Source organism: Zootoca vivipara, chromosome 15 (assembly GCF_965207765.1).
Source record: "Zootoca vivipara chromosome 15, rZooViv2.hap1.1, whole genome shotgun sequence".
Taxonomy (NCBI): Eukaryota; Metazoa; Chordata; class Lepidosauria; order Squamata; family Lacertidae; genus Zootoca; species Zootoca vivipara.
Window position 1 is genome coordinate 20,573,285 of NC_142598.1, and position 25,125 is coordinate 20,598,409.

Sequence of the window (25,125 nt, forward strand, 5' to 3'; positions counted from 1 at the left end):
ACTTTGATGTGCAGCCAGTGAAGTTTTCATTAATTTTTAAGAACAGCAGATTTGTTTTCTTTGGCTGAAATGGGATGAAAAACAGGGAGGGAAGATTATTGGTCTATTGCTCTCTGCTGCTTTACAGAAAAGCAGGAGGAGACAGAGAGACTGCATGTTGGTTGCTTTTATCTTCAGAGGGTCAAAGGAGTTTTTTGTGTTTTGGACACAAACCCCATGCAGTGTATTTTTACCACTCACTCAGCTATCCAATCAGACTCTGGGGTCAGTCCCAGACTCTTGAGGATCCCTCCCACATATCACAGGAGGAAAGTAACAAATAAATGCAGTCAGTGTGGTATAGTGGTTAAGAGTGGTAGTCTCATAATCTGGTGAACCGGGTTCATGTCTCTGCTCCTCCACATGCTGGGTGACCTTGGGCTAGTCACACTTCTTTGAAGTCTCTCAGCCTCACTCACCTCACATTGTTTGTTGTGGGGGAGGAAGGGAAAGGAGAATGTTAGCCGCTTTGAAACTCCTTAAAGGTAAGGTTAAGGTACCCCTGACCATTAGGTTCAGCCGCGGACAACTCTGGGGTTGCGGTGCTCATCTTGTTCTATAGGCCGAGGGAGCTGGCGTTTGTCCACAGACAGCTTCCAGGTCATGTGGCCAGCATGATTAAGCCGCTTCTGGCAAACCAGAGCAACGCACGGAAACAGCATTTACCTTCTCGCCGGAGCGGTACCTATTTATCTACTTGCACTTTGACGTGCTTTCGAACTGCTAGGTGGGCAGGAGCTGGGACTGAGCAACGGGAGCTCACCCCGTCGTGGGGATTCGAACCGCCGACCTTCTGATCAGCAAGCCCAAGAGGGCTTAGACCAGGCATCCCCAAACTGCGGCCCTCCAGATTTTTTGGAACTACAACTCCCATGACCCCTAGCTAACAGTACCAGTGGTCGGGGAAGATGGGAACTGTAGTCCAAAACATCTGGAGGGCCGAAGTTTGGGGGTGCCTGATTTAGACCACAGCGCCACCTGCGTCCCTTTGAGACACCTGTAACCTTTGAGACTCCTTAGGGTAGTGATAAAACGGGGTATCAAATCCAAACTCTTCTTCATCTACACTTAAGGTATTATTTATGCCCCTGAAAGAAATGGTAGGTGGGTGATGTGTGACTATGCAGACACTAATCGCTGCCACTCAAGGCAAGGGGAACATTGATTCAAAGTGCTGGATTTGACGTAGAACACCTTAAATGGCTCAGGACCACAATACGCCAAGGACCGCCTCTCTCCATGTGAACCTACCCAGCCCCTGATAACATCTTCTGAGGCCCTTCTTTGTGCGCCTCCTCCGCAAGTGGTCTGGAGGGTGGCAACACAAGAAGGGGCCTTCTCTGCAGTGGCTCCCTGTTTGTGGAATGCTCTCCTCAGGGAGGTTCAGCTGGTACCTTCATTATACACCTTTAGGAGCCAGGCAAAAATGTTCCTCTTCAACCAGGCCTTGGGCTGGCTGACATCCTATACTCTTTTAAATGTGTTTGTGGGAGAAAGGGGTACAGAAAATGATAAAAAGAGTTTGGTGAACAGCATGAACCAGCTCCCTTTCGTTCTAAAAAGGTTGAATATTTTTCTCAGGAGATTGCAGGGAGTTAGGGGGGTGGCGGCATGGAGAGAGACTGTCTGCAACCAGTACAGAAGGACCAGTTTCAGACCCAAGACTGCATGGCAAGCAGAGAATGAAAGTAGCCACAACCCTCCCACCAATCCATAGGAGACGGAGGAAGTGAAGAAAACAAAAACAACAGGGCACTCGTGCTCCCCCTTGTGTTAATCTGGAGCATTTTCACAGGGTCTTTCTCATCCACTTACACAGTATTCAGCAGAACTGACGGGACTTCCAGCCCTGAGAAGTAGCCTCTGAGGGAGGGAGCCAGCGCATCTGGAGAGAGACAAAAAAATCAAAACAAAAGTGAGGGACAAGACTTGGAAGGCACCACAGCCATTTAGAAGAGCGGCCCTCAGCCTTCTCGGATGCAGGACTCACCTTTGAATCTCAAGCAACTTCATCTAAATTAATTTGAAATTTACATCCCACCTTCTTGCAGATGCCCCAAGGCAGCTAAACAAAGCAGGAAGATTAACAACAGAATACCATAACAACAAAAGAACGTTAACAAAATGTATCACATTGGCCTTATGAATAAACTGACAGACCTAGTAAGGAGGAGGGAAGGATGAAGGAGCAGACTTGAGCAAGTAGAGAGATGGAATTGTTTTATTAACTACTGATGTGAGATTAGAAAGGCACCTGTTCATACAGAATACATGAATTCTGTAAGTTTTACACTTGTCTCTAGAGCAGGCATCCCCAAACTGTGGCCCTCCAGATGTTTTGGCCTACAACTCCCATGATCCCTAGCTAACAGGACCAGTGGTCAGGGATGATGGGAATTGTAGTCCAAAACATCTGGAGGGCCGAAGTTTGGGGATGCCTGCTCTAGAGCATCAGGGGGCATCGTAAATCTGGAGACGGAAGAAGCATTGCACACGGCTATTCTGTAATATTTAATTCTTTTTTCCCACCCTTGCAATTATGTAAAGTCTTTTTTTTATCATTTATCCTTTTTTTAGCATTCATTTCGTCTGCAATTTTTGGTGTTATTCGATCATGTCCCAGTGTCCTGAGGACGACTTTATAAGTTCATTTTGATGTCTCCATTGTTTGCTTTTGGCACTGTTACTTTGTGTGTGTGTGTGTGTGGTGTGTGTGTTTTCTCAGCACACACACACACACACACACACACACACACACACACACACACACACCATTGTAGCTTTAAAACTGAACAGATGAAATCCAGAGCAAACCAATACCATTAGAAGCTCAAGGGAAATAAATGGCAGGTGTCTGTCCTGACATGACCCACTTTCGTACTGTGCCTCTTACCTTGAGCAGCTTCCCCACAACCTGTTGCCCTCCAATGTTGTTGGGCAACAGCTCCCAACATTCCGGGCCATTGGCCATGCTGGCTGAGGCTGATGGGAGTTGGAGTCCAGCAACAAATGGAGGACACCAGGTTGGGGAATTCTGCTCTAGTGGGAGCAGATGGAAGATCACTGGGCGCACATAAGAACATGCCCCCTTGACATTTTCGGGAATAGAGACGAAGATCACAGGTCCCAAAGTGCTACAGGAGAGTTCCTAATAAGTTTTTAAATCAAGATAGGGCACAACAGGCACCCACGGTTCCACACATACAGCAAAACAGTTTTAAATTATTATAGGAGAATTTTTTCCACATTTTATATACAAAACCCCCAAAAGAAAGATACAAAATTAGTATAAATTGGAAAAAAGACGACGCCAACTCTATTTCTGAGCCACACCACCTGTGGGAAGTTGTCCGGTTTTGCAGCAAAACACCTCTAGTCTCTGGGTCTCTATCAGGAAATCAGAGTGGATTTGAGAGCGGAACTAGAACCAAACATTCTTCAGATGCTATACCCAGCCCATCCAGACCCTAACAAAACTTAGGAATTTAGACATTTCCCGGCAATTGACACCAGCCATCCCATCAAAACAGATGCAAGTGTTGCAGCCAAACTGACCCAAAGCCTTCAAGTTACTGCTGGTGGTGTGAGTAGGGCTATGCTAATTTCAAAGTGTGATATACAGTACATATATTTTTCTCTCTCTTGCATGTATACACACAAACATTAATGAAACAAATGCTCATTATAAAATTTATGGGCATGCAATAGGCTTTGCCTCCTGATTTAAAGAAAACAGGCATGTTCATTTTTATTTGTACGAGTCCATTTACTGAAAGTTTCACTGACATCATATGTGGAAGGGCTGCCAAACTGGCCCACGGACCACCAGTTGTCCACAAGAATCATTCAGGCGCTCCACAGCAGGTCTATGGATTTGTGGCTGAAGGCAGGAGACGGCACATCTACTATCATACTAATTCGCATTGGTTTTTCATTGTATTTTACCACTTGTCTCTTGTTTTATTACACTTGGGAAGCTATGGGATTCAAATTGCAATGCAGTAAGATACAAAATATAAGAAGCAATAGAAATAAAATTAAAAACCATCCAGCATCCAGCATAGTGTACTGCAATTGCTACAAAAGGAAGTGATCCAGCAAAACCCTTAGCAATTCTCATGTGTACTTTTTTTTGGGGGGGGGGGGGGAGAATGATAGCAGCTACATATACTTAAACATCCAGTCTGACTACCACTAACTTTTCAACAGTATACTCTGAAGATTCTCAACTACCAGACAAAAAGGTTGGTGGCGAAAGAAGAGCCATAAGGACTTTGGGAAAGGGGGTATATTACCGGAAGCATCCCTACAAGACCCTACAAGACCCCAAAACAGGACCTGCCAGCAGCAGACCAAGAAAGAGCTCCTGCCCTACAAGTCAATGCCTAGATGACAAGTCCAATTACCTCCTTGCACCATCTTTTTCCAAGCTGCACAAAGCCTGCCCTCCCATTTAGAGCATCTGGCTTCTTCTGAGTACAGTCCGCAAATGAGTGGGGCTTAAGTCAGGCAAGAGGGCAGGGGCAAAGCAAAGCCAGAGACTGCTGCTCAGATTATAATCAGATTATAGTTATAAGATAATTATCTTTTATCACATAGCAATTAGAAGTGTGGGGGGAACATACAGCCAAGTTCCAAAGAGCCAAGTTCAGTTGGTTTGGGAAAGAGCGCTATAATCCCAAACCTTCATCACTATGGCTGCAGAATCATTCAGGGGGCAGAATTCAGTTCACCACAAGAGGGAGCTCTCTCAGCCATACCCCTCCACCCGTTTCTCCTTGCTCTGAAACGGCAGCAAAAGACATTAATGAATTATTCACCAGGCAATGGCGTTTCAATCTGCCCTGCTCCACACTCCAGCCCTGGAAGCCTTTCCCAGACCATGAGTTTGAGAACAGCAGCAGCAGCTGGGAGGAGAGGAGTTCAGGTATAGTTTTTTTTAAAAAAAGTTTAATAAGTTGTGTGTCCTTGTCACTCAATTTTACCCTTTTACATGGTTTTGTATGTTTTGTGGTTTTTTATGCATTGCGGTTTCTGTTATTTTTATTGACTATAGATTGGCAATTCTCTGTTGTGGTTGATAAGTGTAAACTGATTATTATGTGCTGATGTTTAACTTGACGGTTTTACTATTAGATTCTGGTGGATTGTTGAATGTTGCTTTGTTTGATATAAGCTGTTTAAAGGTATTGTGACTTTTTATATTGGATTAGATTTTTACTATTAATGTTTGGCGTTTTATTATGTTTTTATATGTGTTGGAAGCCACCCAGAGTGGCTGGGGCAACCCAGCCAGATGGGCAAGGTATAAATTTAAAAAATCAAAATTAAAAATCAAAATTAAAATATTATTATTAATGAATTCAAAGCCATACTATGTTTTGGGTGCCGAATTCCAAAACACATTCACAGTGAAATCTTAGGTGCTTCTTCTATTCAGATGAATGTCCCACTGGCTTCAACACTGGAATTCAATCTCAGGGGAGTGTAGGATTGCAACCTAAGACTTGTGCAGATGGTCCTTTTCTTAAAGATATGGGTCATCATGTACAAATGCAGTGGTGAAAGACAAGGGAACATTTAAACTATTTCTGTCTCTCATTGCAAACAAACAAATGACTTCTGGGCCAAAAGCGTTACTTAATTAACAGCAACAAAGCAATGTAACAAGCAAATGGAGCGGTCCCTAGTCCCCCAAAATAGCAAAAGTCCACAAGGATCTTAAATGCTGTCAAAAATTCACATGACAAAGAGGGATTCACCTGAGCCCTATAAATTGTAATGACAGTGTCATGCAAACATGCCTAGGGAAAGAGTTCTGAGGATGCGTCTCCACCATCATCCACATCCCCATCATTCAGCCCCGACATTGAGGTCCAGCTCCAAGGGCCTTCTGGCGGTTCCCTCACTGCGAGAAGCGAAGTTACAGGGAACCAGGCAGAGGGCCTTCTCGGTAGTTGTGCCCGCCCTGTGGAATGCCCTCCCATCAGATGCCAAAGAAATAAACAACTACGGTATCTCACGTTTAGAAGACATCTGAAGGCAGCCCTGTTTAGGGAAGTTTTTAATGACTAATGTCTTAATGTATTTTTAATCTTTTGTTGGAAGCCGCCCAGAGTGGCTAGGGAAACCCAGCCAGATGGGCGGGGCATAAATAGTATATTATTATTATTATTATTATTATTATTATTATTATTATTATTATTATTATTATTATTACGTACCCCTTCTGTGCTGATCCCACCCCACATGCTTCTTCCTCTGGCAGCTACACCCCAGAGAAAGAACACAATGTGAGTTCCACCACCTACATGCCTCTCTCACACACCTTTGTAATTACCACGAGTAAGTTCCATTATTTTTCTGCTTAGCATGACAAGGCAAGCGGCAGGGTAGTTTAGAAGAACGCCACCTATTCAACTGAACAGTGGTGTTGGCATGGGAGGTCATGTACGCAAATGAAATGGCGGGAAAGGGGGGCTTCTTTACACCTCGATGCAAACTGTATCCCTGAAGTTTCTGGCCAAGAGGATGTACAGAACCCAACTTACTCCCATAATTCACTGGGGCTATTCCCCACTACACCCAGGAACAGACCCACATGTACATTTGACAGGGAAGTGAGCGAATTCTGTGTGACACACAAGTCTTTTCAAAACATTTGCTTGTCTTAAAGGATATGCTTAATGGTGCAGCGTGCAAAACAGTCCTGGCAGAAATTGCTACAGTGTCCTGAACCACCAGCTGACCCTTTTCCAACTCAGTTTCACTTAAGAAATGCAAAGGGAGAAAAAAAAACCATTATGAGGCACATAGCCTTTACTTACAGAGTTTTCTGGGTCTGTTGGGTCTGTTGGGCCAGGTGAGACTGTCGATTCTGTACATCTCAGAGGGCTGTCACTAACTTAGATGGATCCAATGAGAATTAAATATGCCCACATGAGCATAGGAATAAAAATAATTTTGAGGAGCAATGCATGCTTTTAGACGACCATCCTTAATTCATCAAAGAGGCCTCTCCTCATGTGCGCAAGAAAACGATGAACAACTTTCCTAAAATGGTGTGTGGCTTTTTAAAAAAAATTAAATACACTTACATTTGCCTAGTTAATCAAGGAACCTTGTTACTTGATCAAAAGTTTTAAAAATAGATTAATCTGCCTGATTAACAATATTACAAACCCAATACTTGAGAGGCAGGGAGAGAGGGGAGGAAAGGAGACAGAAGATATGGATCAAGTGTGAATTCGAATGCTCACCTGTCCTTAAACGGCACCGTTTGAATCCTACTCCAACCCTGCAGTACAACCGGGGGGGGGGGAGCATCCCGCTCCCTGACTTCTAAGGAGTTCCTAATATTCAAGCCAAATTCACAACCTTCCAAGTTTGTTCTTTAGTCGTTTAGTCGTGTCCGACTCTTCGTGACCCCAGGCACTCTTGTCTTCCACTGCCTCCCGCAGTTTGGTCAAACTCATGTTCGTAGCTTCGAGAACACTGTCCAACCATCTCGTCCTCTGTCGTCCCCTTCTCCTAGTGCCCTCAATCTTTCCCAACATCAGGGTCTTTTCCAAGGATTCTTCTCTTCTCATGAGGTGGCCAAAGTATTGGAGCCTCAGCTTCACGATCTGTCCTTCCAGGGAGCACTCAGGGCTGATTTCCTTAAGAATGGATAGGTTTGATCTTCTAGCAGTCCATGGGACTCTCAAGAGTCTCCTCCAGCACCATAATTCAAAAGCATCAATTCTTCGGCGATCAGCTTTCTTTATGGTCCAGCTCTCACTTCCATACATCACTACTGGGAAAACCATAGCTTTAACTATACGGACCTTTGTCGGCAAGGTGACGTCTCTGCTTTTTTAAGATGCTGTCTAGGTTTGTCATTGCTTTTCTCCCAAGAAGCAGGCGTCTTTTAATTTCGTGACTGCTGTCACCATCTGCAGTGATCATGGAACCCAAGAAAGTAAAATCTCTCACTGCCTCCATTTCTTCCCCTTCTATTTGCCAGGAGGTGATGGAACCAGTGGCCATGATCTTAGTTTTTTTTATGTTGAGCTTCAGACCATATTTTGCGCTCTCCTCTTTCACCAAGTTAAGCAACATAAAATCTAGTCTTGAATGAGTCTTTGCTTTCTTCTATATGTAAGAGCCATTCAAGTATTTTGAAGAGTGCTATGACATCTCTCCTCAAGGCTTCTCTCATTCAATCTTTCTGCACAGGATTGCTTTTCCACCAGCCATCTTCATTTCCCCCTTTGAAATAATTCCAGTTTGTCTCCCAAGTTTGGTGCCAAGAACTGGATGCAGCAGTCCAGATAAGATTTGACTAGCGCACAGTCAAATTGAACTATTACCTCTCATCGCAGGGGTAGGGAAGCTTTTGTCTTTATCCCTCCCTCCCTCCCCCTTGAGCAAACTTTGACAAGAGGGCAGAACCACTCACCAGTCAATCATCTGACATCATAATGACATCAGGTGAATTGGGGGGGGGGGAGTGAGTGGTACCATCCATCCGTCAGTGCTGGCCCATAGGAGTGGGATAATGGCAGACAGCGACTAAGCAGGATTCAGCTCCTCACACACTAGTTGATTTGCAGGGTGTTCAATCCTGTTTCTTGCAGCATTTGGGTACACGGGGAAACCTCTTGCATGTGCAAACTGAGGAGGATTGAACTCCCCACACATAAAAACTGGCAGTTTACCATTCTATCAAGGCCATTTTGAACTTTATTTTGGTTTTCTGACGTCCACCTCTCAAAGTTAGCTGTTCGCATGCTTCTGTAATGGAAGATAACGGAGCACGCCTCTAGGGGAGGGAGTTAAACTACTGGAAAATCTGAGAGCCCGCTGTGGATGCAAAGACCAGGAACTTGTAATTGCTGCCTCCCACCTTGCTTTTGTCATGTTAGCAGCCCCAAAGGAGGTCCTGGGCTGCCTAGACAACAAGGAAACAGACAGCGACCTTTTTACACGCATCTGATTGATGCATGGTCATCACCGTGGACCTGGGGGCAGCCCAAAAATGGGCCAGGAAGGGGCAGGAAGGGGTGGGGACTTACGCACAGTCCGCCAATGCATGGGATGGTATCAAATGCAACCCCCGCGCAAACGGCGAGCTGCCTGTAGATTTGCTCGAATATTATAGCGCCAAAGGCCTGTCTTCCAAGAAAGACCTACATGACACTGTGCATGCATGCCCCTACTCCCCTCTCGATTCCACACACCCATCAATGCTACAGCCTGGCCCTGGCAGTTTGTAGTGAGCTATTCTTGTTCATATTCCACCACTCACCACAGTAATAACTAGCTGTGACATCACTTGGTTTGTCAACAGATTCTATGGCAGAGGACTACATGGGTTTTGGGGGTTACCTGGTGCTCTGGTTGTGGGCTGCCAGTGCCTGCAACATTCAGGATACCAACCACTGCTAATCCAGGCACATTGGAAGGATCGTCACAACCCACGCAGCCCAAATTTCTCAATAGAAAGCACATCTTCTTTGAGTTTGTTGCTTCCATCTTACGCCAGATGTGCTTTCAAAGTGCTAAAGCAGATTAAGACGTAGTGGCTTGCAGTGCCAGGAGGCAAGCACAAAATACCTTTCTGGCACTTGGACTAACAACAGCACATGGCCTGCCCAATCTAACACCTACAAGCCATCTATCACAGCCCAATTGCTCTTGAATGGAAACTTTGATGCTCCTTGGGGTCCCTTCCAACACTACAATTTATGAATTGCATGACGCTCAGGGAGTCATTTTGGACAGAAGAGCCGAATATCCACATGTGATGACTATGTATGAAATGGCAACTGAAATGACATCATGGGAAATGAGGTAGGTAGGGCTAAAAACAGGAAGAAAACAAAGCAGGAACATATGCTTTGAGTTACAAACGCTTCAGGTTACAAACTCCGCTAACCTGGAAGAGTTACCTCGAGTTGAGAACTTTGAGAGTTTACCTCGAGTTGAGATGAGAATGGAAATCAAGTGCCAGCGACGCAGTGGCAGCAAGAGGCCCCATTAGAGAAAGCACACCTCTAGTTAAGAACAGTTTCAGGTTAAGAACCTCCGGAACGAATTAAGTTTGTAACTAGAGGTACCACTGCACTTTAGATAGTACTATTCCAGTTTTACATCTATGAAGAAATCTCAGCAACTCCACAATAGGTACATTTAGATCTCTGTACTTGCGACAAAAAGTCGTTAGAATCCCTCCACCATATAATGTTTAAATGCCCTCTGTGCAGTGCGGCTCGGGTAAACATCCTGAACCCAATAATCCAGGAAATAGCAGACAAACCTGCAGAATCACACCTTGCAATTGCCTTACAAGACAATGACCCAGACAGAACCCTACAGGTAGCGAGGTTTTTAACCTCAGTTCTCTCATACAATAGACGAACCGGTATATCATATTACTAGTGAATTTTTACAAAAAAAATTATTCAATTCCTTCTATGGCACAGATAATTTTCCTTTTACTTTTGCCTTGTGTTTTATTGTACTTTTAATGTTTTTTGGTTATAATTATGTGCCGGTCTGATGATGTTTTTTTGCTGTGTGGGCTTATAGCCGCAATAAAGAATTTTGGTTTGGTACATTTAGATCTACCAGCAACATGCAAATGACATGATTACATATTTCTGATTTGGACTTCACTGTGGATTCAATTTCATATCCAGGCCAGGTCTGAGCACTAAGGCAGCGCAGGCTGTCAATACGTCTTGTACTTGACGCATTAACAGCCCACCTTGGGTGGAAGACTGACAGCTGTGATGCTAAGCCTCACCATTGCTACAGGGTAAAGGTAAAATGTAAACGACATGCAGATACCTGCAAAAATCCCAAGTGCTGGGGAAAGTGCATTAGGTGCTAAAAGTGTTCTCTTCCCAAGCAATCCCAAGCTCCCATTCTCAGCACAGGCAAGAAACCACCCAGCTAGAATCTTTGTCGTCAGTGTTGCCCTGAGGTGGAGGGAAATCAGAATTCAAAGTACTGTACCCTAATAATATGGCCTGGTGTGTTGCAATCAGAAGCACTACAAACCACACACCTCATCACCTGAATGTTCAGAGCTCTTAGAAAGTGAAAGTTACAGTTTAGTTTGTTTTGCTGCCTAGAGCAGCTCAACAGTTGTGCATTTAGAGATGGTGTGGGGTAGAGGAAGTTCAGGCATGTAAAAAATAAAATAAAGTGTGGAGTGGAGAAGGCAGAAGGGGAAGAGTAAAAAAGAGAGATTGGAAAGTGGTGGGCTTGAGAAGAGACAAATCCTTCAGTAATGGAATACTTCCTGTAGGAGGAAGAACAAACCAAACCAGATAAAGACAAGAAAGCGGGAGTTTGCAGCAAGGCGATCCACAATAAACACACACACACACACCCAGCTTTGCAATGCATGTTGACTCTGCAGCCCTTACAATGCAATGCAAGGGTTCCGCAACACCTTCCGGAAAGCCTTTTGTTTTGTGCAAAGATGATGCCAAGGAGGACCTGCCCTTTTAAATTCCTCCCTGGCAGCCATTCCATCACTCCTCGGCTTGTGCCACAGGTCTCCCATTGTGTCCGTCTGAAAGTCTTGCGCCCTCGCGCATCCCCTACTAGCGCAGCTGCCCCTCCCCGAAGATTTAATGGGCAAATCTTCCCAGGAAGCTCACCGCAGGGTTCTTCTAAACTTGCAGGATGTGCTGAGCTGCATGGGAGCGCTCAAGCGTGCAGCAGTTCGGGCCAGACATGCTCCTCAGCGATTACCGCCATCCATATTTAATTACTTTTCCCTCCCTTTGTTTGTTAATTTTTAACTAGAGTGCGCCAGCTCTCAGGGGCCATTAGGAGTCCCAGGCAGCAAGGTTCAGTGAGCAGAAAAAGTCCTTGTGACAGAACATACATTACTTGGCATTCTTGCCTCCCACTTTGCCAGAGAGGTGTGGAGCTTAGGGGGGTTATTTTCAGCCATGCACTCGCAGTCCGCCCCACTGCAGGTCGTGAATAAAAGATAGTGTTCCATTTGAAGCTTATTTCCCTTTCCCTCCATGTCAGAAACTGTTTTCCTCAAGCTCTGGTTACGTTCTCATTTATTCTTTCCCCAAGTTTTCAGGCTGTAACTTTTATTCCCTTTTAAGAGGAGGAAGGCTGTGGCTTGGGCAAAGGTTTCATTTGCTCCAAAATGCCATCATACTCCCGTCTTCATGTCCAGTTTTGTATATTACATTAGCACATTTTCCGGCTGGAAAATTGCAGAGGAGAATACACACCATCCCCGCCTCCGCAAAGCTGGGGCCATCCCTGAAAAATGAGGGTTGCGAGACTTACCCAACGTTGCGACTTCCAGCCCAGCCAGCTTACATGAGAACCTCACCAATCTAATGTGCCAGAAAAGAATAAGATATCTGCTTCTTGGTGTGTATATTGCAGGTTAGGGACCTACCCTTTTGCACTCTTGTAGGATGAACTGGTTTAGCCACAGACCGTGGGCCAAGGACCACTCAGAGGACCCTAATGGCCTCCTAGGTAGTGGCCTCTCCAGCAACGAAAGTGCCTCTCAAAAAATAAAAAGGGTGCTTGCTACTTTTAACCAAGAAGAGAGAATCAGGCTTCAGAGTGGGGAAATTTTAGGAAAGGGACATTTTCAAGGATCTTGTCCTCCACGAGATTTTCAACCAAGGTTAAGAAAATGTCGTGTTCTATGACAAGGATGTCCAACAGGTCGATGCAATCCACTGGTAAAAAAAGCTCAACAACTTTGACCTGAACCCCAAAAAAGGGGGTAGATCTCAGTTTCTTGGGAGTTGGCCACCCCTGTTCTAGGAGAAACAAACAAGCAAAGCAGAATGGTGGTGCCTAACTTCAAATAAGTTTGACTACTGCTGTAAGATTCTTTTGTTTTAACCACACACACACAACTGGTTAGCAATAGCTTCATGTGCCTTCGAGGCTAAGCCCTTGCCTATGTGCCCTAGTTCAGGCCTACTGTTCCAGAGAAAGCTTCAGAAAAACCCTGATCCCCACATGCCACTGTAACTACGCCCAAGCCTTTGACATTAGAATAAGACACACTCTTCCCCTTGTTAACTCCTGCCTCCACTTTCCTCCCCTTCCTCTGTGGTTTCCTCATGACAAATTACAGATTGTAAACTATTTGGGTAGGGACCTGCCCTTTTGCACTCATGTAGGATGAACTGGTTTAGCCACAGACAATACTCATGGGAGACAAAAAAAAAACTGCCAGAAGGCATTCCATTCGAAAGATTTAAAGTTATATTATCTCCTCGTGATCTTTACAGATATGGCCAGAAATTATGCGCATTGCAACAGCAGTCAATCAATCATGTGGTTCCTTGGCATAAGATAGCCTGGCCAAACCTTTATTCCTGTCTTTTAATAATGTACACTGCATACTTCTTTTCAAGAGCACGGAGAAGCTTGCGCTGCCCTCCCAAGTCAGGTTACTTAAGTTTCAACAATGCTATATAGCACTGGGTACATTCAGCTGATTACCAGGGATGGACTTTAAGAAGAGATATGGCCTGGATTAAAGAACCATCAGATGATATTATCATTATTGTGGGGCTAATACCCCAGAGGACAGGATCACACTTCAAAATGACCTTAACAGATTAGACAACTGGGCCAAAGCAAACAAGATGAATTTTAACAGGGAGAAATGTAAAGTACTACACTTGGGCAAAAAAAAATGAAAGGCACAAATACAGGATGGGCGACACCTGGTTTGAGAGCAGTACATGTGAAAAGGATCTAGGAGTCTTGGTAGACCACAAACTTGACATGAGTCAACAGTGTGATGCAGTAGCTAAAAAAGCCAATGCAATTCTGGGCTGCATCAATACGAGTATAGCATCTAGATCAAGGGAAGTAATAGTACCACTGTATTCTGCTCTGGTCAGACCTCACCTGGAGTACTGTGTCCAGTTCTGGGCACCACAGTTCAAGAAGGATACTGACAAGCTGGAATGTGTCCAGAGGAGGGCAACCAAAATGGTCAAAGGCCTGGAAACGATGCCTTATGAGGAACGGCTTAGGGAGCTGGGCATGTTTAGCCTGGAGAAGAGAAGGTTAAGGGGTGATATGATAGCCATGTTCAAATATATTAAAAGATGCCCTATAGAGGAGGGAGAAAGGTTGTTTTCTGCTGCTCCAGAGAAGCGGACACGGAACAATGGATTCAAACTACAAGAAAGAAGATTCCACCTAAACATTAGGAAGAACTTCCTGACAGAAAGAGCTGTTGGACAGTGGAATTTGCTGCCAAGGGGTGTGGTGGAGTCTCCTTCTTTGGAGGTCTTTAAGCGGAGGCTTGACAGCCATCTGTCAGGAATGCTTTGATGGTGTTTCCTGCTTGGCAGGGGGTTGGACTGGATGGCCCTTGTGGTCTCTTCCAACTCTATGATTCTATGATCATGCTTCACCATACAGAATGAGGTCAGGCTATCTTAACTATGGTCCATGTGACCACAGAATTTACCAAGGTCCATGAATCCAGGCACTTAAGAAGATAGAGCTCTCATCAAGCTGTAAACATTAGGAATTGATCATAATTCCTGAGGCTGGAATAAACACAACACCTCGCCTGGACTTGGGGGCATGAGATATTACTTGAGGTTTTCTAAAGTTCTCTGTTTTAGAACCGTATTTCATCTCTATGTGAAAACCTGCTCCCTGCCCGCCCGCCCCCCCAAACCTAACCTAATAGTTATGTTGTGTTCAGTGCTCACTAAACTGCCCTAACATCCTCCTACTAGAATTTAAAACTACAATCGTACCTTGGTTGTTGAACGCCTTGCAACTCAAACGTTTTGGCTCCCAAATGCCACAAACCAGGAAATTAGTGTCCCGGTTTGCGAACGCCCTTTGGAACCCGAATGTTCGCGCTGCCTCTGCAGCTTCCAATTGAGTGCAGGAAGCTCCTGCAGCCAATCAGAAGCCGCGCCTCCGTTTTGGAATGTTTTCGGAAGTCGAATAGACTTCCAGAACAGATTCCAAGAACCAAGGCGGTACTCAGTTGCAGGCAGGAAAATGGACAATTTTCCTCCTTACCGACAAATGTTCAATTGACCCATATACCGACTCTAAAATATGTCTGATCCTTGTGTCAATGCATCATGTGTTACATCCTACAGTCAGGTAGGTAGCCGTGTTGGTCTGACGCAGTCGAAATAAATTAAAAAATTGTCCAGTAGCACCTTAGAGACCAACTAAGTTTGTTCTGGGTATAAGCTTTCGTGTGCATGCACACCTCTTCAGAATTTTCAGTTTACTTCTTAACATTATCCCACAGATATGCAAATGTGTGGCCGATTTCAGCATTTGCCAAAGGGAGAGGGGGGTTATGAGCTGCCCCACAATAGCTGGAAAGCCATTCACCAGGTGGGAATTTAACAAAGCGTATATAAGATCCCTCAAAAGAAGGTTACAAAGCCCAGCTTGCCAAGAGGCAAAGGGGTTTTTCCTTCCTAGATTTCTGACTGGGTGAAACCATGCAATAAAATTTCAAAGCTCTTGGCACAGAGATATATTTAAAAATGTATACTCTGCTTAATCAGCCCTGTCGGCCTCTTGAAGTGGCAATGAAATCACCAGTTCAATGAACACAGAACACCACATAGCAACAACAGAGCCTGAAACCAACCAAGCAGAACAGCAGAGAAACAAAAGCAACTTCTTCCTCCAACTCCAGAGAACCAAAAAGGGCCACCCAAACAGGAAGGCCTTAACATGTTTCCTAAAAGCTGGGAAAGGGCAGTGTCAGTCGCGCAGGCCTCCCAAGGTAGACTCTCAATCTCACTGCCATCGCCCACACCTCCACTAACTAACAAAGCAGTATCTCACTTGCACGTCTGTATGTTTCCCCATCATGTCTTAAGATATGCAGACTGTGCAAACCTCTGAATATCCTGGACCCAGGCTCTTTAAGGCTTTAGAAGGTCAGTACTCTGAAATGGGCCACATACCGAGAACCAAAGCAGCTCTTTAATGGGTGTAATAAGCTCCACTCCTGGACAAGACCCAATTTGCTGCAGCTGTAACTTTCAGATATTTATCAAAAGCCATAGAGCACACTGCAATATCCAAGCCTGCAAGAACACCCTGTGTCTTATTTCTTTAGCCACTAGAAAAGAGAACAGCTAGCCAACATGGAGCTGGGAAAAGGGCACTCCTCACTGCCCATGACCTCTGTGTATCAAGTAACAAAAGCAGGATCAAAGGGAATAAGCCTATAAACCTGCTTTTCCTGCAGGAGTGTGACCCTCACCTAAAAACAGCCTGAAAGCTCCTTTCCCAGCTCAACAGGCCTGTTGTCAGCATCTCATATTATCTGGGTTAAGTGCTGGTTCATTAGCTCTTCTGTAGCCCAGCATCATGTCCAAGCGACAATTCAGGATTTCCAATGACTCGCTGGGAACGAAGAGCAATTCAGGCAACTGGATGACAAGGGGGCGTTTGCACATCGCAGTCAAGTTTTCACTTGGTAACTTCGTTTTACTACAGTTCAGAACGTGTATGAAGTAACTGCTCACAATGCGAATTCCCCCCACGTGTGTGTCCTCTGACAAGACTTTTGTTCCATCTACCTCCCTTTTCTCTGGCTTTAGAAACACACATGTACATAAACACGCTCTTGCACACCTTCCCCTTATCCGTTTTAAAGACAACTTAACCTTGGAGCTTTGAAGCAAAACTGTGGCAAAGGCAAGCCTGGGAAGCAGAGTCCATATATACAAGGGGGTATATATGTGTGCAAAGACCCAGCAGGTATTTCTCGCTGCCTCGTGTGAACGGAAGTGAAATTACTTGAGGAGAGATAGGTGTTCACGGTTCTACCAGGCAGTGTGGGGTGCTGTCAATTTTCCCCAGTAAGTCCCAAGGAGAACGTGTCAGCTTGATCGAGGTGTGATCATTAATATCTCTCTGGGGTGCCTGTTAGCCAGACAGGGGTTAGTCGTACGGGGTGCACTGGAGAGGATCAGGTGGTATAACGTGGGTGAAGGTGTGACTGATTGGTATAAATTACCTGGGCATGCAGTGAAGCAGGGTAGGTGAAAGCAGGCGGAGGTAGAGCAGGTGCTAACTCCGCTGGGTAGAGAGGGTACGGCGCCCACACTTCAGGGCTACTGGGGTAAAGTGCAGGCACTGTGAGCTCATCTGCAAGAGAAGAATAAGGAGAGTTCATGGTTATACAAACAGCAAATGCAGGAAAGAAAACTGCAAACACACAAGAGGGAGCGTCTTCAAAGCCGAGCTCAAGGAGGCCCCTCCGCCTCCCTCTGCCTTCTCCTTAGGAAATGGAATCAGAAGAGCAGGCACAAAAAAATCTGCTCTGAGTTAGGGTGCAAAAGTTTGCAACTTGCGATAAGGAACAGGGTTATTCTCCGAAAGGAAACTGGATGTTTTGTCGGCTGGAGAGGGAAGTGCAAAGCAGTCTACAGCTGTTGTTAAGAGGTGGGAAGTGAGCCACTCAAAAGTATTCTGATGAAAGAATACAGATTCTGGGTGAATGAACTCTTATGGCTGTGACACTTTGCATCCTGATCTATATGCACATCATAGTAAGCCATAGTTAACTGTTTTACCATGGTTGCCCTAGTGCAGGCACCCCCAAACTCCGGCCCTCCAGATGTTTTGGACTACAATTCCCATCCTCCCCGATCACTGGTCCTGTTAGCTAGGGATCATGGGAGTTGTAGGCCAAAACATCTGGAGGGCCGCAGTTTGGGGATGCCTGCCCCAGTGGCTCCCACTTAACTCTTCCCCTGGTGTGAGCACAGGCAACAAACCACAGTAGCCTGTTTAAGCGTTACATCTAAACCAGGGATCATAGCTTGCTTCAAACCGCAATGTGAAGCCAAGGTCGTTCTTGGCCTGCCAATCATAGTCAAGATTTGAACTAAGGACCCCCCAATTCAGAGGTTAGTCTCAGCTACCCCACTACATTGGTCTCCCCAATTAAAAACAATCCAGTCATCTTAAGAATGTGAGGGAGAGGGGGCACACAGAATACCATTCTGCACAGATCAAAATAAAGAGTCTATATGACACTGAAGGTTATCTTCTACCCTTTCACAGCAGTACAACAACATATCAGTGGTTCAGGTACCTTATGGAAGTTACAATACCAGCACATTCCTTCTCCTTCCTTTGCCACCACTCATTAAGGCCTCCTACCCAGTGCTTCTCCCTACCTCCACTAGTCACCCATCCCTGAGGAGTTTAGACAAACCCAGGGCAGCCAGGATAGCTACTCATAATTTCAGCTCGATCCTTGCCTTGCAAAAAGGAAGGTGCAATTATCGATTGACAGTTTGGGTTGCCATTTCCTGTGCCTTTTCCAGATCACCTTTCGAGATAGGTCACCCGAAAAGTACACATTTCAAATGCAATCCTACCAAATGGCAATTATCATACAGGCAGTTTTTATTTTCAGTCTTTTCCCTAACAATACCTTGCGCCAAACTAGCATTTTTCATAAAGCACCACCATGCCAGAGCTGAAATATCCATTGAGCCAACTACCGGGCCTCCTGGTTGCCAGCATAGACTTGAAACATCCAAGAACCAAACGTTTCCATAACAGCAGAATCCACTTGCCAGGCTGGGGTGCATGAGTGCAGCTCCCTGTCTTCTCTGAGAACTTGTAAACAAGCTACCCCTTTTCTCAATCTAGTGGGTAGTGAGGAAAGATGCACCTCAATCTTAACTGGCTTCATTTCAAAACGATTTATGTGTGCCCCCTCTATGAGAGGTCTGGAGGGCGGCAACACGAGAAAGGGCCTTTTCTGCAGTGGCTCCCCGTTTGTGGAATGCTCTCCCCAGAGAGGCTCGCCTGGTGCCTTCATTATACACCTTTAGGCACCAGGCAAAAACATTTCTCTTCTCCCAGGCCTTTGTTTAATTAAACAATCTATGGCCTGGGTGTGTGGGTGTGTGTGGGTGTGTTATTGTTTCCATTTGTTATTGTGGTATGCTTTTTGTGTTTTTATATTGTAAACCATCCTGTGATCTTTGGATGTCGGGTGGCATGGAAATTTAATAAAAGTGGCTTGATCCATACAGTTGAACTGGTCTTCGTTACAAGCCCAGCATCAACTCAACCACTCTTTTTATGCCCCCCTCCCACCACCAAACAAAGCCCCCTAAAACCAACTCCTGGTGCCACACCGGTCAGGGAAAAGTGGGTAGATTATTGTCCCCTCACTCCCAGTCAGGGACAGAAGAAGAGGATGTGAACCTCTGCTAGAACTGCTTTGACAGCAGCAACCCGAGGGTAGAGTTGGCAACTATCAACCTGTTACTTCTCCTCCTGTCACAATTTGCTTTGCCCAAGTACCCCTGAGCTTCCTTGCTGTCGCAGCTTAGCACTTGCTGATGGGTGAATAAGCCCCAGGGATGAGGGGAGGTGGGCAATGCCACCAGGGAAGGTTGGAATCTCACTGAGGGCATTTTGAGCCATCTGCACTTCCCTCAGATTTAAAGAAATCCTCTTCTTCCACCTTTCCACACCCGCAAGGCACCATGGCAGACAACATTCAAGCAAAGCCCCAGCAGTGGAGCGGACAGGGATGCACTTTAATTACAGCAGAGATTAAGTGTTTGTCCTGTTGGTTTTAAAAGCAAGATAAACAGTGAAAAGTTGGCAAGGGCTAATGCTAACAACGTTCCCTTCCGCCATTCATTCCTAAGGCTTGTGGTCATTCTCGAGCTCAGAGAGCAACAAGCCTATAAATACACACAAGAGCTCCCGAACCTTCCCTGAAATATGTGAGCCAGGAGGAGTTTAGCAAGAATGCAACATGAAGGGGCTTTGCCATCTAACCTGGGCCCCTCTCTTTGGAAGCTGCTCTGCTGGAACTTGCAGAAAGGCCACTTGCAGTCACACATATCCTTCAGCTCCCTTTGGGCCTCTGGCATTTCACCCTCTCCCTGTTCTCTCCTCTCTGTTGACATTTCGGTTGCAAGCTCCTTGAGGTCAGGGACTATGAAGTGTCACATGTTCAGATGGAATGCTATCATCGTTGGGCGTCCCAGGGGCCATTTCCCAACATGTGAAGTGTATAATGGGAAACAAAGGGTTGAGCCAGGCAAAACAACAAGCTTACTCTGGAAAAGTCGCTCTGTGTGTGTGTGTGTGTGTGTGTGTGTGTGTGTGTGTGTGTGTGTGTGCTTCATCCTACAATTGTCTCTAGTAAGACTGATTTTGCAGGTTCTTGAAGTATTAAAATGTACTGCAAACCTTTGTTGAACCAGGAACAATACTGGAGCCAAAAATGAACAAGCCTCCAAGCACACACAACATAAGCCAAAGTGTTACAGCGATGACCATTTGCTCAGTCTTTGAGATATACAGGAGCGATCTACATATCACATCAAACCGTAGCCTAAAACAAACCAAGGTTTAATGTAACCAAGCAGCCTCCCGCTGCGTGCTCCACACAGTGCGCGAAACAAGCCCGTCTGGAAGACATGTTGTCTAAGCCTGGGCTCATAGCTTACTTCCTCAAAACATACCAAAAGCAGTAACCAGTTTGCTTTGGGTTGTTCATATAATGCTCGTTCACATTAAACAATGGTTTGCTGCAAACTACAGTTTAATGTGACATACGAAGTGGACCGTTCTCTTCCAAAATTGGGAATCCCAAATGTGTTCCATTTCCTATGCTTATTCAAGCTACTTTTTCATTATTCTAGCAAGAGTATAGAATAAACAAAATACAGAACTATGTTACACATTTATGTTGCTTTTCTCTCTCAGGAAGTTTTACCTTGTGCTCTCGAAAATGAGATCAGGTCTGTCACGGAGTCATGACAGTCGTATTCCAGCAAAGAGCAAGCCAAGGCACAAATGGGATGACACATGTGATACGCAACCATGAGTTTATCTAATAGCAAATTTGGCAACCCCTACCTACCAGAGCAGCAGCAAATCAGGGCCACCTCCAGGAAGTTAGATGTTTCTGAATAGATGGAGTGCTCCCAAGATATTCAGGAAATGACTCATGTGTAAATAAAGAAAAACAGCAGAATAGCCCGAACCTTTTCCCGCAAAATGGCTCAATGGGAACAACAGTATTCCATTCTCCTGGGGCCATTTTGTGGAAAAGGGGAATGACGCTGGCCTGCACTGAATGCAATTCTGCTGGTGGTTGAAGTGGAAAAGTAGAAATAATGCGTTTCTGACAGGAAAGTTGCTTTGTTTTTTGCAATATGCACCACTTACTACTTTCACAAAATTCTCATTTGCCATTTGGTTGCCCATTCACCCAATTTTAAGACACACTCAGGCTTTGCCAGATGTTCAATAATTTGGTGTCCATCTGCCAACTTCACTGCTGCCCCAACTTCAGATCGTTCATGAACAAGTTAAAAAGTGCCAGTTCACATGCTTTTTTTGGGGGGGGATCTCACTGCTTATTTCCTCCTCCACTAAGACAACTGTACATAAAATTCTGCCCACTGCTTTCTATTATCCGTGACTTTGCCTTATGTGGACCCGCTCTCTTATTCCATGACTGCCAGGTGTCTTCAGGAGCCCATGGCAAGGCACTTTTATCAAAAGCGTTTTGGAAGTTCAAATATGTTCCACCTTCCAGATCATCCCTCTGGAGTCCTGATGCTGAGCCTTCGGGTCTGGCTAGGGGGGAAGCAACTTGGGAGAAGGGGAGGGGGAGCATTCTTTGGGGAGAAGGGGCTCAAAACTCACACACCTGCCCACTCCTTTTGCTTTGCTTGAAATTTCCCCTGTCTCCACTTTTATAGCTGCTTGGTGCAACCAATGTTCTAAGACAGAGACTGTTGCCACAGCACCATAAAAAAATGCTCCCTAAGTATTGTAGATAAAGTTGCCAAAAATTCAGAGAAGTGCAGGGCCAGCGCAGCCATTAGGCAGGGTGAGGCTCTTGCCTTGGGCGGAGGAAGCCCCCAAGAGTACCCTGCCTGCCTTGCTGCTAGCATCGGCACCAATTTTGGGCAGGATCTCACAGATCTTGCGGAGCGTGCAGGAACTCACTCAAAATTGATTCCAATACCAGAGGTGGACGGCACAGGCATTTCTTGTTTCGCCCCAGGTGAAAACTGCAAAATTTAAAGAACTGCTACGCTCCAATCCACACATTCGTCCAGGAGGTGGAGATCAGGACAGGTCATATAGGAATTTGCAGACGAGTCGAGCATTCCTGTCCAAGGCACATACCACTGCTTGCTCTTTTATGCTGAAGCACAGACACACGCACTCACATACTTACACGGCTCCCTGGTAATGAACTGAGGTAAAGTGTTGGGGGTGGCAGGAGTGCTTGGATTTGGTGTCCCCACTAATTTGCTCTTGGCCATCTTCGTGTTGGCCTTGGCGAACTCGAGCCGGAGCGTCTGGGGAATTTCTGGGTCAAAGCGGATTCCCTTTTGCGGAAAGAGAAAGAACGAGAGTTAGTTCTTTCTGCAGCGACATCACGGTGGGCAAGTTGCACTGAAAGTAAAGGACAAGACTTAATTGTAATAGATAAAAGACATAATGTGGTAGAAAAGGTGTGAGTAAAAACACTGTAGAGTGGAGGGAAGGAAGTCAGCTTATGAAACAATGTAATTACCACGTTTCTCCGTCTAGAAGACGCCCCTGTGTATAAGACGCCGCCTATTTTGGGGGACACCGAATTAAGAAAATGGGGGGGAGAGATGGCCCCCGTGTATATAAGACATCCCCAAATTTTGGACATTATTTTTTAGGGGGGGGGGAACCTAGTCTTATACACGGGAAAATGCGGTATTTGATTTGAAGATTATTGTGAAAATGTTGAATAAAATACTATACGCAAAAAAAGTAACAGACAAGAAGAAGAAGAGGAGAATAGTTTGGATTTGATATCCCGCTTTATCACTACCCGAAGGAGTCTCAAAGCGGCTAACATTCTCCTTTCCCTTCCTCCCCCACAACAAACACTCTGTGAGGTGAGGGGGGCTGAGAGACTTCAGAGAAGTGTGACTAGCCCAAGGTCACCCAGCAGCTGCATGTGGAGGAGCGGGAAGCGAACCCGGTTCCCCAGATTACGAGTCTACCGCTCTTAACCACTACACCACACTGGCACAAGGCTGCCTGCGGCATGAGAATACAATAGGAGCAGCATTATACAAAGCAAATAAATCCAGAAAGAGGGGCATGGCATCAGGTCTGAGATCAGTACCAGGCATGACATAGCAGGACCCAGAAGTATTCCGGGAAAGTGGAAACGGTGGGCAGCTTCAGCCAGTACGTCACTTCACAGTCTGCCCTAGTAAAAGAAGCTTTTTATATATAAAAAAGAACAAAATGTTCCTGGCCCACCACACTGATAAGTTTTACTGGGGGAGAGATGTACCAGGGCACTTTTCCCAGGGCACCCTCAAACATGATGCCAAGGGTGCATAACATCCTCCTGAGAAATACAAACCCAAAGCCACTGCCTTAAATAGGCATACAACAGAACGGGGTGGGAGAATACATTCAAAAGGCTCCGTAAGAAAAACTTCACCAGCAAAAATGGTTCGGTTAAGAAGCAGCATTTCTTCAGTTTAAGGCAGGGGTCCCAAGACTACGGCCCAGGGGCCACATACGGCCCCCGAGGCTCTTTTATGCGGCCCCCAGGGACCCCCACTGCCCGCTGCCACCGCTCGCTTTTACCGGAACAGTGCAGCGCGGCTGCCGACTTCCGACCCGGAAAAGCGACGGAAATAGCTTGTGCGCACATGCAAGCGTCATTTCCAGTGTACTTCCGGGTCGGGGGAGGCTTCTGCACATGTGCACAGGCTATTTCCGGCGCTTTCCAGGTCGGGAGTGTGCCAGAAATAGCGTTTGCGCATGCGCATGGGCGCACAAAGCCCCGCGCGCTCCCCCATCCTCCGGCCCACCACGCAATTGGTGTGGCGGGCATCCGGCCCAAAGCCGGGTAAGTTTGGGGACCCCTGGTTTAAGGGGCCCCTGACCATTAGGTCCAGTAGTGACCGATTCTGGGGTTGCGGCGCTCATCTTGCGTTATTGGCCGAGGGAGCCGGCGTACAGCTTCCAGGTCATGTGGCCAGCATGACAAAGCCGCTTCTGGCGAACCAGAGCAGCACATGGAAACGCCGTTTACCTTCCCGCTCTAGCGGTACCTATTTATCTACTTGCACTTTGACGTGCTTTCAAACTGCTAGGTCGGCAGGAGCTGGGACTGAGCAACGGGAGCTCACCCCGTTGCAGGGATTCGAACTGCCGACCTTCTGTTTGGCAAGCCCTAGGCTCTGTGGTTTAACCCACAGCGCCACCCGCGTTCTTCAGTTTAACCCTCCACAATTCCAAGGAGGATTGTGACAAACTGATTGACGAGTAATTTATAGGCGTAGATGGCCTATAAAGGAAACAAATCCGTTACAAAAAGGCTGAAGAAATTAAGACGTGTTAGCCTATCAGAGATCAAGACCAACTTTTCTCCCTGTCTAAAATGGTATACAAATGCAGAGAGACAATCATTTATGTTACCCATCAGGAAAATATATAAAGATCCATAATGAAGATGTACAATCTTTTCCTTTGGAGCCTTTCAATAAAATATTGGGGAAAGACACTTCTAGACTTCTGAGGAAGTAGGTTTCAACAGGATAATGATAATGATAATATTTATGCCCCATTCAGCTGGCTGAGTTTCCCCAGCCACTCTGAGTGGGGGATAACAACAATAATTCAGATACGTTATTTCATAAGTCTGTCCAACATTGAGAACCAGTGTGGTATAGTGGTTAAGAGCGGTAGGCTCGTAATCTGGGGAACCAGGTTCGTGTCTCCGCTCTTCCACATGCAGCTGCTGGGTGACCTTGGGTAGTCACACTTCTCTGAAGTCTCTCAGCCCCACTTACCTCACAGAGTATTTGTTGTGGGGGAGGAAGGGAAAGGAGAATGTTAGCCGCTTTGAGACTCCTTCAGCTAGTGATAAAGCGGGATATCAAATCCAAACTCTTCTTCTCTTCTTCCTATAAGCATTGCTATCCTATACAGGCAACTCCCCATTTGGTGTGTTAAAGGCATGCATGTCCATTGATGCACGCACCATTTCTTGCTACGGAAGGGTGCAGG

The 25,125-nt window shown here is 45.8% G+C and overlaps 1 protein-coding gene across 1 annotated transcript in view; it reads right to left on the reverse strand.

The window, feature by feature from the left end:
- The window catches only part of RBPMS (RNA binding protein, mRNA processing factor), a 49,033-nt gene that overhangs the window by 10,080 nt on the left and 13,828 nt on the right, over positions 1-25,125 (reverse strand). Inside the window, exons 4-6 of the mRNA XM_060269198.2 lie at positions 22,289-22,442; positions 17,066-17,196; positions 1,855-1,924 (exon numbers count right to left, since the gene is read on the reverse strand). Coding sequence (XP_060125181.2) covers positions 1,862-1,924; positions 17,066-17,196; positions 22,289-22,376 — 282 coding nt within the window. The 5' untranslated portion in view covers positions 22,377-22,442 and the 3' untranslated portion in view covers positions 1,855-1,861. The remainder of the gene's footprint in view (positions 1-1,854; positions 1,925-17,065; positions 17,197-22,288; positions 22,443-25,125) is intronic.